Raw genomic sequence first — 14,502 nt, 5'->3', positions numbered from 1 at the left:
GAACACTATCATCCTTTATGATACAATGAAGAAATATTCTGGAAATTTGATTTTTAGCTCTCAAATACAAATATATTTAGTTAATCATTTTGACCAAGAAGCTTCAAAGGATATTTATTGTACAAAGGGTATCACTCTCAAAAGTGGTACAGCAGCGCCACTTCGATTTCGACACGCTATGCGCTGCAGGATACAGTTCGAAACATTTTGTGGAAAATAAACCGAGTTTGCAATGTTTGCATGCGCGACGGGAGTCGGGGAATTGGCGATCAAAAAGTACGCGCAATTCATTTTACGTGAATTATAATAAACCACTGCATCCATGGAAACATCTTATGTGTAAGTTTCGCGCGGAGCACGACGATAAGTGTCGAGATTTGACGGATTTTGACCAATCTTAATATGCAATGACAACTCAGGGATATATAGAACTATTGTTCTAGCCTTCTATATATAATCATATGCCCCTACTACACAATCTACTGCGACGCCATTTTTCTTCAGCGCCCCCCCCCTCCATTTCGCCCACTAGGCGTTTCCGCCCCTTTAAAATATAAATCGCTTCTGGGAGGCGCTGGAGACAAGGTTAAGAACCACTGATATAGATCGTCATGCAACTAATCGGGCTGATAGATTGGCGGCAAGTGCTCATCTTATTTCCGCTTTTGCTGAAGAAGTGTGGACTTTGACTGATTCAACTTAACGAACCCGCACAGAAATAATTAAAGCTGTCCATCTAGGATGTTCCACATACTCCTGTAAAAGTTCTTTTAAGCTTAATTGGACTGTCCAAACCCAATGCTCCTTATATTTAGGGATATTGTTAATAGCAATGCAATGCCTAAGGGAAGATTTGCTGTTCAGGCTGTTGACCTACCCTACATCGAGGTAGTCACATACAAAACCATATAATTGTTTTATGCCAGAAAAACGTTATGTAAACAGGAAATATATATAATGAACCATTATATTATAACAGAATCAGTATTAAAGCTTGGTACTAGTGGTGTCCATCGGAAAATGATAATTGTCATCAATCTCAGAATAAACCGGATTGTCTTTTCCTTCTTCTGTTGCATCTGAAAACAACGACTCGTTATTTAGCAACTATACAGCTTCATATCGGTCGGCCAACTCAATACCACTTGAAAACTCACCAGCCTTCATCTTCTCTGCATCACCGTAACCAAGCTCTATTGTTTCGTCGGAAGGCTGCGAACGAACGTGAATTACAATGCCATTCATTTACGTTTTTGCTCACCACACTCTCACAGAAAAAGGTGTGCATTCACACCTAAGGGGCCGAATAGGGTTGAACAAGAAAACAGAACCTAACTTGTGTGTGGATACTAACACCCATATACCAAGGTTGGTACGCGGGTGTAAATAAACACTGTTGTCGCTAAGGGTGCAGTGTTTGGTTAAAATGTTTTGAAGCAGCATTGACCTACCTTTATAATTGGTACTTAAACTTACACTGCATTAACTGTAAACCCATCTCCCGATCAAGTTCGTGTGATCTTGCACTATTATAATACGGGGATCGTGATCACGATCGCCAATCTGTCACATCACTTTGAGGTCCATGTTGTTCGAAATACATCTTTTCCGAAATAGATGTGTATGTGTATGCGCTGCTCAGCGTGTGTGAGTGTCATTGGTGTGAGAGACGTAAGAAACTTAGTAGTGCAGAGACTTTTTGCCCAAATTCTATCCAATTTACCAGAAAGAGGGTCTTGTCTATGGTCAAATAGAACTGTGCTCAACTACGGCTGGTTTCGAGGCTCCAACGGCGCCACGGCGGGTGGGCTTGAAACTATATTTTATGTAAATAGAATATTAGTATTGATAAAAAGGCGTCTATATTCGTTCCTCGACAAAATCGACTCTCACTATTTGACTCGAATCATTTGAATTTGTAGTCGATTCGGATTCGACAATTCAAATCGCTGAGCCCTAGCTGAGACCCGAAATATGTTCAAGGAAATTATTATGAGATTATATCGTGTGATATTGTTGGCGAGGGTAGATTTGGAATACTTAGTGATCGCCACGATTCTGTTTAAAAAACACCATATACTAAGACGTCGTGCCCACTGCTTCCCAAGGAGACAGAACATCGATAGTAGGGATGGTGTGAACTTGAGGTTCACGTTCGCGTTCTGTGTGTGAACCTCAGAAATTTAGAGGTTCACGTTCACAAACGAACCTTGGTAGGTTCTGCACTGTGAACCTTTTTCATATATTACAATTTTCACTTCATCATAACATCTTTGGTTGAAATTTATTGCATTTCCACTGCGGGCCACTATCTGTATGGCGCTGGCAGCATAAAAAAAATCAACACTTAACGAGCATGCCCCTTAACAATCTCGAAAATTTGACTTGCTTTGTACCAAAAGTTCGCTCGAATATTTAGTGACTCTATGCTTTGAGCTTAACCCGCAATCACACGACATCAAGAGCAAAATACACTACATGTATGTAGTCAGCGAATGATGCTTATTCAACCAATTTATGAAATTGATATCGTTGTCTGATGTAAAAATCTAGCAGGCGTACGGGGTCAATCTTGATTTCATATGTTTATTTTATTGTAAAAACCAAATCCGTGCGATCGGGGTGCTGGCTACTGCTGCATAACTTGTTGATGGGGTAATATCGGTAGCAAGTATATAGAAACCCGTTTTACACTCTGCTCAATACCAACGTAACAATGCTTAGACGCCGAATACGTTGTCCGGCTCGCCTAGACCGTAAAGGCGTAAGCTGATATTCCCTTGCAAGTCCTCATGAGGCAATCATATGATATAATAATCCCATAAAATCAATATCTTCCGTCGCTTTGCCAACAATTTCGACGATGACTTGCAAGGGTATATAAGCTTACGCCTTTACGCCGTTTACGGTCTAGGCCAGACCGGACAATGTATTCGGCGTCTGAGTATTGCTACGTTGACATTGAGCAGAGTGTAGCCTATACTTTCTATACTTGCCATCAACTATCAACTGAAGTTGATACATTTGCCGACGCCTAAAACGTCAATATCTACTTCAGCATTGTGGCTTTATGTGGCCCGACTCGTCGCTAGGTATCGTGTTTATTAATCTAGGCTATCACTTCACTGAAATGTAGGGTTGTAATCAGCAATATGACGTCACGAGGTTCACGTTCGCGTTCACACAGAACCTTTCATAAAGGTTCGCGTTCACACGAACCTGAACCTTTCAGAGGTTCACACCATCCCTAATCGATAGCTTTTTTAATTGCAACTACCTGATTTTGCGTAAGCTTCGGATCATCCACTTTTAACAAGATCGGTCCAAACACGCCTATCAGAAATACGCCTATTGGCGCGGTGACGAGAATTACTATTACTGAAACTTGTAAAATCTGGAAAGAAAAATGCAATCAATAATTTCGTGAGAGAAAATGGTCAGACTTCAATTGCGACTCACTATGGTTCCGTAAGAGATGATTTGCTGGCAATACTCGGGAGTGTATGGCTGGTAATGGTTGTAATTTGGAACGCAGCTGGGCTCAGCGGTACTCGCAGACAGCATCGTTTGGTTCATGGTCGTGCTCGTGGCAGTTGTGAAACTATTGCTCGAGCTAATACTGGTCGCTGCAGCATTGGTAAGATTGCCGGTTGTCATGGTTGTCATGTTAGAGAGTGCGATGTCTGTTGTAGCCATGCTGGTCATCTCATTGGAAAGTTGACTAGTCGTTAGCATTGGAGTCGTGCTAGCATATTCAGCTACAACAATAATAGAGTGTAAAGGAATGATTATACACTATACAGATACACGATATACATGCTTGTATTGTGGTGCATAAGGGCGGCCATGTTAACCCGTCACATGCGGAGTGGGCGTGGTCAAGAGCAACGCCTCCGATAGCCGCCTTTCGTGGTAAAAATAGTTGATTGAAATAAAATAACTCAGATGCTATGTTATATGCTATCTACACGTATGCGCACCTGCACCGTCGCTTTAGGTACCCAAGTTACTGCCGCCATGAATTTTTCCCGATATCTCCAACCTAAGCAGGATACGGCTGATCCCGCGACAGTCAGTCTTATTGCGAGACACAGGCATAATGTCCCGATGGCGATACCTGCATTGCATTACTGTTAATCTATAGTCCTGCTGTGGTTGAAGTATTGATATCCCACCTACTGTTCTTCCAACGAGCGTGCTCGTTACCACGTTCGCTCCAGTCAGACCGAATAACACTGGTTGGAACCAAAACCATAATGTTTTGTAGATCTTACCAACGGCTTCCTGGGAATAATACCTCGTGAAATCGACAGCTGATTTCGTAAATAACATGAAGTAAAGTATTTCCAAATTTGCGTGTCATTGTATTCTTGATGTTAATATGTAGCCTATGTATATTAGGGTTACCATATTTCAGTAACCCCAATTCCGGACACTCTTTAGCGCCCATTAGTGGATTTCAAAATGAGTTATGACGTCACACTAGCAAAGCTTTGCTCAGAGACGAGAGGTGCTGGTCACGATCCGGTTCAGGAGTATGTGGCTGTGTGTTGTGTAACCGGGACCGAAAGCACATGTCTACACCTCCTCCCGCCCAAATACACAATGATTTTGAGCCCACACTTTAGGGTAATCGATGCAGCTTCTGAGGGGGGGGGGTGCTTGTTATATGAATCTAGTTTATATATTAGGCTTACCATACGTCCTCTTTTAAGAGGACTTGTCCTCTTTTTTGACTTTTTTGAAAGTGTCCTCGGAGGACGCCCTTTTGTCCTCTTTTTTGAGATTTTGTCCTCTTTTTTAGGATTTAGAGCAGATTTAGAGCAAATTGCGAGTGATATGCCACATATTAGCACAGACGTGAAGCTCCGACGGGTGAAAAACGGTGATTTTAGCTCTAAGCGAAAAGATGACCTTTTTTTTTAGTCATCCACCTGGTAATGTGGGGAGAAAAACGGTATTTTGAGTTCTGAGCGGAAGAGATGACCTTTTTTTTTTTTTTTTTTTTTTTTAGTCAACCGATCACAAAGTGGGAAAAATTAACCGATTTTTGAGAATTTCACTCCGGATCTGCAAGTTGAAAATTTCTGAAAAAGTGTCCTCTTTTTTGATTTCCAAAATATGGTAAGCCTATTATATATGCATCTGGTCGTTAAATTATTTGAATGAATTCTGTCAATAATATTGATCGTTCCATATATTACTACATAGATACTACTCTCCGCCCACATGATCAGAGTTAGCGGTAGTGCTGGTGGATGATGATGAGTTCGAAAATACTGGGAGCGTAATTGCATATCGTTAAGTCATGTTCATGTCCTACCGATAAGATTCATCCTTATAACGGTGCGCACCACGGAGCTTTATAAACACCCCACATCCAGTGGTTTCCAACCTTTTATGGTCGCGACTCCATCTCCAATTTGAAAATGTTCCGTGGCACAGATCAAAATTTGACGAGCTGATTACTAAAAGAAGTCAGCACCTTTGCCCAGACTTACTCACGGGCTATTTTGGAAGCTGATTACGTTCAACATATTCGCAAACCCAAGAATAAAGGCAAACGACCCCCCCGTTTGGAACCACTATCTTTAAATAAAGCATTTAAACGGCCTTAACGATCTCTAGGAATATACCGTTCTCCTATAATTGCGATTACAATTTGGCTTATTCCAGTAAATGAAGGTCGTTTTTATCTATATTTTATGGCAGTTTTTGCGAGGGTGGTAGTCTCCATATTAAAATCAATAAATGTGATAGTAAATCGCGCGCAGCGCGAAGAAAGATATCATACATCAGCTTAAATCAGGGGTCGGCAACCTTTTGCTAGTCACGGGCCGGACATCGATAGTACAACTCTTTGGCGGGCCGGAATTTTCATTTTACTATAATTCACACTCACTTTAGGGGGTCGCCAACTTAAAATAGTATAGGGTCACTTTCCTAACTTGATAGACACCATGGGCCGCACGATTTTAATATCAACAAGTAATATTTGGCATCTGATGAGCTATTAGCTAAGGTGAAAAGGCATTATATCAATGTAACGCGTTGTTGTCTACACGTGTGGTAAAAATATTGTTAAAAAGAATCGCTGCTTTACCTTAATGCAACACTATGAATTATACGTATTGAAAGAAAAGGACGTAGTCCATTTTTGTCGTTGATTTTTTTGCGGCATATACACGATATAGGCCTATACATACACGCGATCTGTGCATACTGCATACGCATACCATCAGTGCGTGGATGTGCATATGCCGCTGGACAAGGAAGGTGGATTTCCAAGTCTTGCATCACCTCTCTATGCTATCGCAGTAATGCATGAGCGCCAAGCGGGGAATACATAGATACCAGCGTAGAACCCACGACCTACCAATCAAGGAGCCGGACGCTTCACTTTTACGCTATCTTGATGGTATTTATCATAGCATGATGTATATTCTGTTAAAGTTAATATTTGCATAAGACGGTTGCACGGCAATTGAGCTAAATTTGAACTTGACCTGGGGGGTCCGCGGGGGTGCGTGCTGGTTCAAAAGGATTCTGTGAAGACAAAAAGGCTGGGAATCACCAACATAATGGATCTACCTTACGCTCGCGACTGCCAGAGCATCTCCAAGTGGTCTTGACACCAGCAAATCAACGACCTATCAGCATCCAGTCGCAGCAAAAGCGCGACCAGCTATCGAGTGCGGGGTATACGACAGAATATACATCATGCTATTTAGACGTGAGGTTTTTCGGGCCCCCTGAACGTGTTTCGTGGACCCCCGCTTGATAACCACTGCATCGTGTTGACCATGGCTATCTAATTGCTAATAAGGGCATGGTGGGCGAGGTGGATGCAGTTTCATCGGCCTGTCGTATTTTGCAAGCACGCTATATGTATTGTCAAAGTCATTTTTAGCGAAAAATGGTTATATTGAAAACGACGGAATAAATCTTTGCGGAAACGATCAAGATTTTTAAAATATAGTATTTCAAGCATTTAGAAATACAATATTGATATATATTTTCCGAAATCTGAAACCAGGTCGCGCGCCGCAAAAACACACCTGGCGGCGTGTTGGTGACCCCTCGTCTAATGTAATGCGGTGTATCGTATAGTGGTACGCTCTTTAAAAATTAAGTCAAACTTTCGGGTGTACGATACATCCGGATGAGGAGAACTTTTCTAGTCTATGAGTTTACTCTGCAGACAATCTCGTAATTACTTGGTGCGAGATACTATAATCTACCGCCTTCGAGACAGTTTTATGGCGTAACAATGGACTATAACGGTGTTTTGATATAGTAGAAATACGACACTATTTCCAAACAGTGCCAACACTGCAGTTTGGAACTCGACAGGAAACAGCGGGCCGCATTCTCTTGATAACTAATTATCATGTCGCGGGCCGGACGATTTCGCTTGGCGGGCCGGATCCGGCCCGCGGGCCGTAGGTTGCCGACCCTTGGCTTAAATAATTCCAAACAATATTGTTTTTATGCTGATATACGAACAAAATTATGAGCCTACGTCAAAATTCCGGACATTTGGCATATTTTAGAAATTCCTCCCGGACGCTAGTTTGAACAGTGAAATTCCGGACATGTCCGGGAAATTCCGGACGTATGGCAACCCTAATGTATATATACCCAGTTAGCCACCTACCGAAAACTAAAAATGCAATAAAATAGATAAATACGCATAATTAACCGAATTGATTCTCTGTATTCGTAATTATGAGAGAACGATAAATTCATAGTATCGCTTGAGTCTGTTGCATGCCGTTGGGTTACGTTAGTCACGGGCAATGGTCGGGAACCTATGGCTCGCGAGCCATATATGGCTCTTTTGGGCGTAGGATATGGCTCTTTAACATATTTTAATTTTGTACTTAATTTTATCGATATTGCAGCAACTTGTTAGTAAATTTTCTTAACGGCCAGAATAATTATACTCGTGACAGCATGAACATGAACACGTATTTGAGAGGTCAAGACAGTGGCGTATCCAGGGTTAAGGGCTCGGACCCCTTTACAAAATCCTCAAATTTAAATTGCTGTAGCGCCAGCGACCAATGTCCCTCGCGAATTCGATGTAGACATGACATCGCGCGCTGCGTAATCCTGGATTGCACCATACGTTGGTTGGTCAAAGAGATTAGCAGACATGAGGACGCCTATATGACAATCTAATTTTGAAATACGCATCCATGCCGAGAAACGAACTGCCTTGGAAGTGACATTCCAATTACAAATCCGAATCCAAATCACAAATAACGATTCGCTATCCATGTTCTTCGTTATCAAGGAACTTTCTAGTACTGCCGTTAAAATGTAGGCGTGCAGTGCAACGTTTATGTTACCACCGAATACTTTGGGAATTGAGAAGTCGATCAATATTTAGATTTCTAGAATCAGTACTTTCGTTATATTAGATTAATATCAGTTATTATAAATTCTGAGCTATTTACGATGAATTGCGCTATCACAGGATGATTAGTAACCTACGAGTTTCTACAGAGAAATTAAATTGTTCCCATGACGAATCCCCTGTAGTCAGTTCGAATTAGTACTACTATGACGTCATGAATTTTCAATTGTGACGTAACAATTGATTGACATGTATGGCTCTCTGGGAGTTAAAATGGAAATATAGGGCCAACATGACTCTTCATACGGAAAAGGTTCCCAGCCACTGGTCTAGGGGTGTGAACTAAACATGTAAGTCTTGCGTTCACCGTTACCGAATCCTGATCGTCGGTGGATCGCGCTATATCGGACTTGGTTCGTCTTTTCGCCACGAAAAAGTTGTGTGTGTGTGTATATATGTGAATTGTATGTATAAAAGGTAGTGATGATATTAACCGTATATTAATAGAGGTCCTGTTCATACTTACCACTTGCTCCTCCGGCCACCCCAATGACGCAACGAATGAGCAGGTAAGCGTCCCCAGCGTTCCAGCTCCAGATAGATTAATAACGTTCGTCATGAAAATCAGAAACCAAGACGTGAAGACGAGAAGAAATGCCCGGTCCCTCACGATGTTGTGCTGACGTAAATACGAGGGTTTTGAATAAGACTACGTCACGATAGTTACGAAAGCATGAACTTCCCTACCTGTCGTTCGTCAGGAAAAACCCACATCAGATATCCGCATATCATACCAAGGATAATGCCGAGAGAAATTTCCACTACCGCTATACCGATGTCATATCCAACGCCAACGTCTTCGACGAAGAAACATACGGTCAAATTGGATGATGCAAATGATTTAACTAGGGCAAGTTTTTGTTGCACTAAAATCGTGTTGTAGTTGCAGTAAAAAGTTGCATTTATAATTTTGTAGAATTATTAGGATCTGAGTTCCGCGAAAGGTTCCGTGGTAAAACCCAACAGTCTAAGATTTTCAGGCTTTTGCTTGCTTCGTTTCTTTCCTCGCTAAATCTATCATACATACACTTTATATGCTCTTTGGGTTTGAAACCTTACAGCCCTGCTCAGCTGTGAAATTTGGTACTTTCCCATTTCATGGACAGCCTGGGGCAGTGGTTCTCAAACTTTTTTAGACACGCCCTCTTTATGATAGTAAAAATCTCGGGCCCCCTTATCGTCGTGTCAGAAAATGTAATCAGAATGATATCAATGCCAACGGATAGTTTGAAGGCACGGAAGTTTATGACCGTCGATGAGAGAATTCTCAAATATGAAATCGAACTATATACAGAGCAATAACTATGAATTGTAGGTAAATCACCAAAAACGCGCAAAAAAAAATTCAGTTGACTGCAACTTTGCGTCCCCTTTCAGGTGCTTTCATCCCCCCCCCCCCATTTGAAAACTCCTGGCCTAGCGAGACCGCCGAAAATATAGCAATGCGGAAATATTGGCTAAGCAAAATTCAGCGAAGTAATTCCTGTTCAATCCTCGATCGCTGTGGGAATTCGACCCGTATAACAGGTGACCCCTTGTATCATCATGCATGTGACCGTGAGCAGATAGATATAACCCATGTATGAACTGTTGTGAATCACGATCTTTGCGAAATTTCTAAAATTGTAGGTTATAGCTGATCTGTAGACTCATGCGGAGTTGAGCCTGAATCATGAAAGACCTATCAACATTCAATAGGGATGGGATAGGTCTCGTGAAATCGCAGTAAAATAACTCACTTGAAGCAAACGTAATTGTTAACACAATGTTAAATCCATTGATCGCAATGATGTCGTCTATGGAGGCAGCAGACATGAAGAGAGTGCAACACCCTCGCAACACCTGAATAGAGTCGACTGGAATTAGTTTTAATGTGCACAGTAAGTAGGCAATATTTAGCTTGTTCGATGTTACAAGTAGCCCATGAAATCTTAACATCATCACAAGTGTTTTAGATATATACCTTTTAAATGTGAATAATGAATATATTCAAAGTCACGCACGTTGTACGTGTACGTTGTACAGTAGGGCTACATCGTATGAAAGTATGGGATAATATAGTTTGGGCTAGCATATCGGACTATAGAATACAACATGGCTACCTAGTACCTACCCCCATTCCTTTAGCTTGAAATCGTATCATCGAAGGAACAACACAAGCTGGTGCTACTGCGCCACAGACAAATCTGGCAATAGAAATTGATCATTACCACCAATTTTATATGAGAAAAACGGAGGGTGTCAAGTGCCTACCCTAACATGAACGACCATTCCCACGGAAGCTGCAGGGTCCAGTGAGAGAATATTCCCCACGAAAACGCCTCACTCAGGCACGGCAAGAAAGAAAGACGAGGTACGACCCATCTCAAGCGATACATTTGCTGTAACGATAACGATGGTGACCGTAACAACAAACAAAATTTTGACGACTGCTCGAAATTGGACGCATCAACTTGCCTGCTTGTCAACCTCAACTCCAGCCTCGCCGAGAATTATTCCAAGAGACATCTGTCTCAACACAAACGACCATTCTGGTTTGATATACGCCGCCATGTTAATATACGGCACATTACGAAGCATGATGCCGATAAGAAGTGAAGCTAAAATAGAACAAAATATTTGGTCCATGCACAAATTGTGCGCATCTGTACTTTCATAATGCCTGTATCCTAGGGATGGTGCGAACCCCTGAAAGGTTCTGGTTCGTGTGAACACGACCCTTTTTGAAAGTTTCTATATGAACACGAACCTCTGACGTCAGGTAGCGTCACATTACTAGTTCCAGCTCTACATTCCTATAAATGAATATAATTATGTACACGATGCCCAGCGATGACTCAAGCCACATTGTACCACAATGCTGAAGTGCACGCTAACTTTTTAACATTAGCAAATGTATCAACTGCAACAATCAAATGCTATAATATCCCATCAAATCAAGAGTCATAGAGTCACTAAATATTCACTAACGGAAAGCTAAATATTTCGCGCAAGCCTTTCTAATAAGCAATAGTTTCTGAAGTTGGCAAGGTAAATGCTAGTTTAATGGTGAATATTATTTTATGCCACCGGCATCGCCCTGCAGTGAGTGGTCCGAAGTTGAAATGCAATGAATTCAATCAATGATGTGATGATGACGTGAAAAATTGCCATAAATGAAAAATAGGTTCACAGTGCAGAACCTACCATGTTTCATTTGTGAACGCGAACCTCTAGATTTCTGAGGTTCACACACAGAACGCGAACGTGAACCCAACGTTCACACCATCTCTGCTGTATCCAACAAAATTATAGTCCTGTGCGGATGTACCATGTAATTTGTATACGTTTCCACCTACCAAGAAGAGGCGGCAGTCCCGGAAGATCAAATGGAAGAGGTAATTTCTCAATAAGACCTTCGCCAACAAGCCCAAATAGGAACACCATCAAGATACCTTAAAGAAGAGGTGGCATTGTACGGTCTACTGTACCAATAGGTAACTGATTTCAGAATTATTGAACTCACCGAACACGTTTCCTCCGGGAAGAGCGGTAGGTTGAACTTCCGTTTTAGATGTGATCGACCAGAAATACCCCCAAAACAGTAGACACATCACAACTGTAAAGGTGGATGTCTCATTTCATGTTTTGGTTTGAATTTTATGCTTGCATTTTATCGTACATAAGTTCATCTTGTAGGCTACGTGGAAAATCAGGAAACATACAATAAAACATGCACCTAAAAATCTTACTTCGCGTTACAACCCGTTTCCATCCAACGTTGAACGCAACTTTGGTGGAGCACAAACATCTCGGACCCCAAAATCGCGCGCAGTTTCCACAGGTCGTGTCCTCAGGAAGACCACATCCTGAATACAGAATATCGTTACGAAGTGACCTTGTTCCTCGATTCACATTTCTCACTAACCCAGCTCAATCGCGTCCGGATCGTCAATATCTACCGGGGCTTTAGTCTTGAACTGCCCGCCCTTGCCCATGTGATACGCAAAGTGTTCGGGATACACAATGTGTTTCAATTCCAATTCATCTTCCTCGGCGCTCTGTGAGGTGTTTGTGGATCTGGTGGAAGGCTGCCTTGTGATGCCTGGCAACGAATGAAAAGTATGCTCTTCATATGGTTGTCTCAATCAATGCATATGCGTTGTCGTATTAGGCCTATAAGACAGCTCACGTAATTCCTTGGGGATCTACAGTATAAGTTCCATAGATCAACAAGCAAAGTATCAATGTAATGTTATTTCTCCCTTTATGTTAGAATTTCCGATATACACCATTTGGATACCAGCGAATGACACGGGAATTTCAATATAATACAAGCATTCGTGTCGAAAATGTCGAGACCGTTTTCCGCGTTCAATGAATTCAATTGACTGATATAGGCCATATTGCCTGTTTATAAACAATGAGTTTACAACAATGTAATTCAAATCTGAACACAGGACTCGTAATTATATTGGAAAAGTCAATAGTAGCTGCATTTTGACTAGAAATGATTTCTTTATGAAAAATGAACAATAAACATAATGGCGTACCATTTGGTATATATCAACAATAGACCTATACTGAGAGCACCCTATAGTTTGCCAGATCAGCAACATTCCTATTTTGTGCAACACATATGGATTCGCTCATTTTCCCGGATCCACATTACGGCTAAGTCCTTTCATCTCCGGACCCTTACTCTTTACAATTTTGAAACTGTAATTCCATCATTAAGGTCGATGATTCAAATATTTATAAAAGTGTGTAAGTCCATTTTTCGCCCACCTCCACCATTGCTTTGGTCCTTTCCTCCAGGCGTGGAGACTCTGATATAAACAAAAATAGAGTTATTCAGGCGTTATTTCTGCATGTAAATCACTCATGATGCGGATACTTGAACAGTCCGTGAGTTTAACCTCCGTAGCTAGCCCGCAGTCAACTAGTTATTGCTTAGCGGCGAATCACACATTAACAAGTAAGCTACTCACTACCGACATGCTTACCCGTTATCTTCATTCGCCCCCATTTTAAACGAAAAAAAGTCTTAAAATCCTCACTCGGGATCGAAATGAGGACGATCACAGAGTGATCACCATTAAATGCGAATTCTACGGTGTCCTAACGTTACCTGGATCATGTTTCCGGAAGTAGTCGCTGGGAAACGCCAAAGGTGTCTCGCGGAAACCGAAGGTAGCTAAAACTCATCAGAATGTTGCGCAATATCCATTAACATAAAAGATATCGTCTTCACTCAAGTTTCGAGACTGTTTATCATTCGCCACTCAGTTCACAGTAAGGTAACCCTAAAGGGTGCTTCTTATTTGCTGACTGTATTGACAATGTTATGATGGGAAATTGAGTTACACTATTGATTCAGAGGAACCAGGACACTCAGCATGCTTTCGTGAAGGAGGATTAACCAATGAAACTGCATGAGGGCTGCTCATGGGACATCACGGAATGTGGTAAAATGAATCAATGTCGAGATGTGTAAGTATAACCTATGTCAATCAGACTTGGACAATTAGATAATTCTAGTTGTCTATTTTCATTAAATTAGAGCGAAATGCCAGTCTCATTCTAATCTAATTTTTTAAATATTTCTATGCTCTAATTCTAATTCTAATTTAATTTGTGAATTGTTCTTATGCTCTTATTCTAATTTTAATCTCATTTATGATATGTTCACATGCTCTAATTTTAATTCTAATCTAATTCATTGTTTTCCTGAAAACCTCTATTTGTTGGCGGCATTTTGCAGCGAGTTAACAAGAATACGCGTCTCACGCATGGAAATCCAGTGCCGAGCCGCCATCGCATCAAATACACCATACAGAAATAGTATGTATTGTGCGACGAATAATAGCCATGCTGTCATAGTAACTTGTAGTCTGCGAACAACATTCTACTTTCGATCACAATCAAAACAGCAGCAATGAAAAAGAGATATCTATCACAGGCTTGTTCACTTACATGCACTCAACTAGTACTAGAAGAAAGAGGATGGTTGTTTCAGATCTAGCCTAAGAAAATATATTAGAGGATGAAGCGGAAAGATATTTCTCAGCAGAGAGTGATAGCATGGACTGTGATATTTT

The 14,502-nt window shown here is 41.3% G+C and overlaps 1 protein-coding gene across 1 annotated transcript; it reads right to left on the bottom strand.

Annotated features, from left to right (window-relative positions):
• Positions 1 to 899: 899 nt before the first annotated feature.
• Positions 900 to 13,903, bottom strand: LOC145439246 (sodium/hydrogen exchanger 9B1-like). The gene is made up of 19 exons (XM_080316745.1): positions 13,408 to 13,903; positions 13,190 to 13,230; positions 12,330 to 12,506; positions 12,154 to 12,270; positions 11,928 to 12,020; positions 11,761 to 11,856; positions 10,880 to 11,022; positions 10,676 to 10,803; positions 10,536 to 10,608; positions 10,162 to 10,264; positions 9,110 to 9,219; positions 8,889 to 9,041; positions 4,176 to 4,284; positions 3,981 to 4,117; positions 3,817 to 3,904; positions 3,460 to 3,758; positions 3,278 to 3,394; positions 1,158 to 1,212; positions 900 to 1,079 (listed from the first exon to the last, which is right to left on the bottom strand). The coding sequence occupies exons 1-19, from the start codon at positions 13,428 to 13,430 to the stop codon at positions 988 to 990; spliced, it is 2,154 nt and encodes a 717-aa protein (XP_080172871.1). The 5' UTR covers positions 13,431 to 13,903; the 3' UTR covers positions 900 to 987.
• Between the last annotated feature and the right edge of the window lie 599 nt (positions 13,904 to 14,502).

The sequence above is a fragment of the Botryllus schlosseri genome, chromosome 5 (assembly GCF_051294905.1).
Source record: "Botryllus schlosseri isolate E-star chromosome 5, Bs_hap1, whole genome shotgun sequence".
Lineage (NCBI taxonomy): Eukaryota > Metazoa > Chordata > Ascidiacea > Stolidobranchia > Styelidae > Botryllus > Botryllus schlosseri.
The sequence above is the reverse complement of the archived record's forward strand: the minus strand, read 5'-3'. Positions and strand labels throughout refer to the sequence as shown.

Bases quoted from the DNA above. Each gene is read 5' to 3' on its own strand.
- LOC145439246 (XM_080316745.1), bottom strand. From the start codon at position 13,430: ATGGGGGCGAATGAAGATAACGG. The intron at 13,231-13,407 runs GTAAGCATGTCG...TGTTTATATCAG, and splicing joins GGGGCGAATGAAGATAACGG to AGTCTCCACGCCTGGAGGAA. The intron at 10,609-10,675 runs GTAGGCACTTGA...TTCTATTGCCAG, and splicing joins GAATGGTCGTTCATGTTAGG to ATTTGTCTGTGGCGCAGTAG.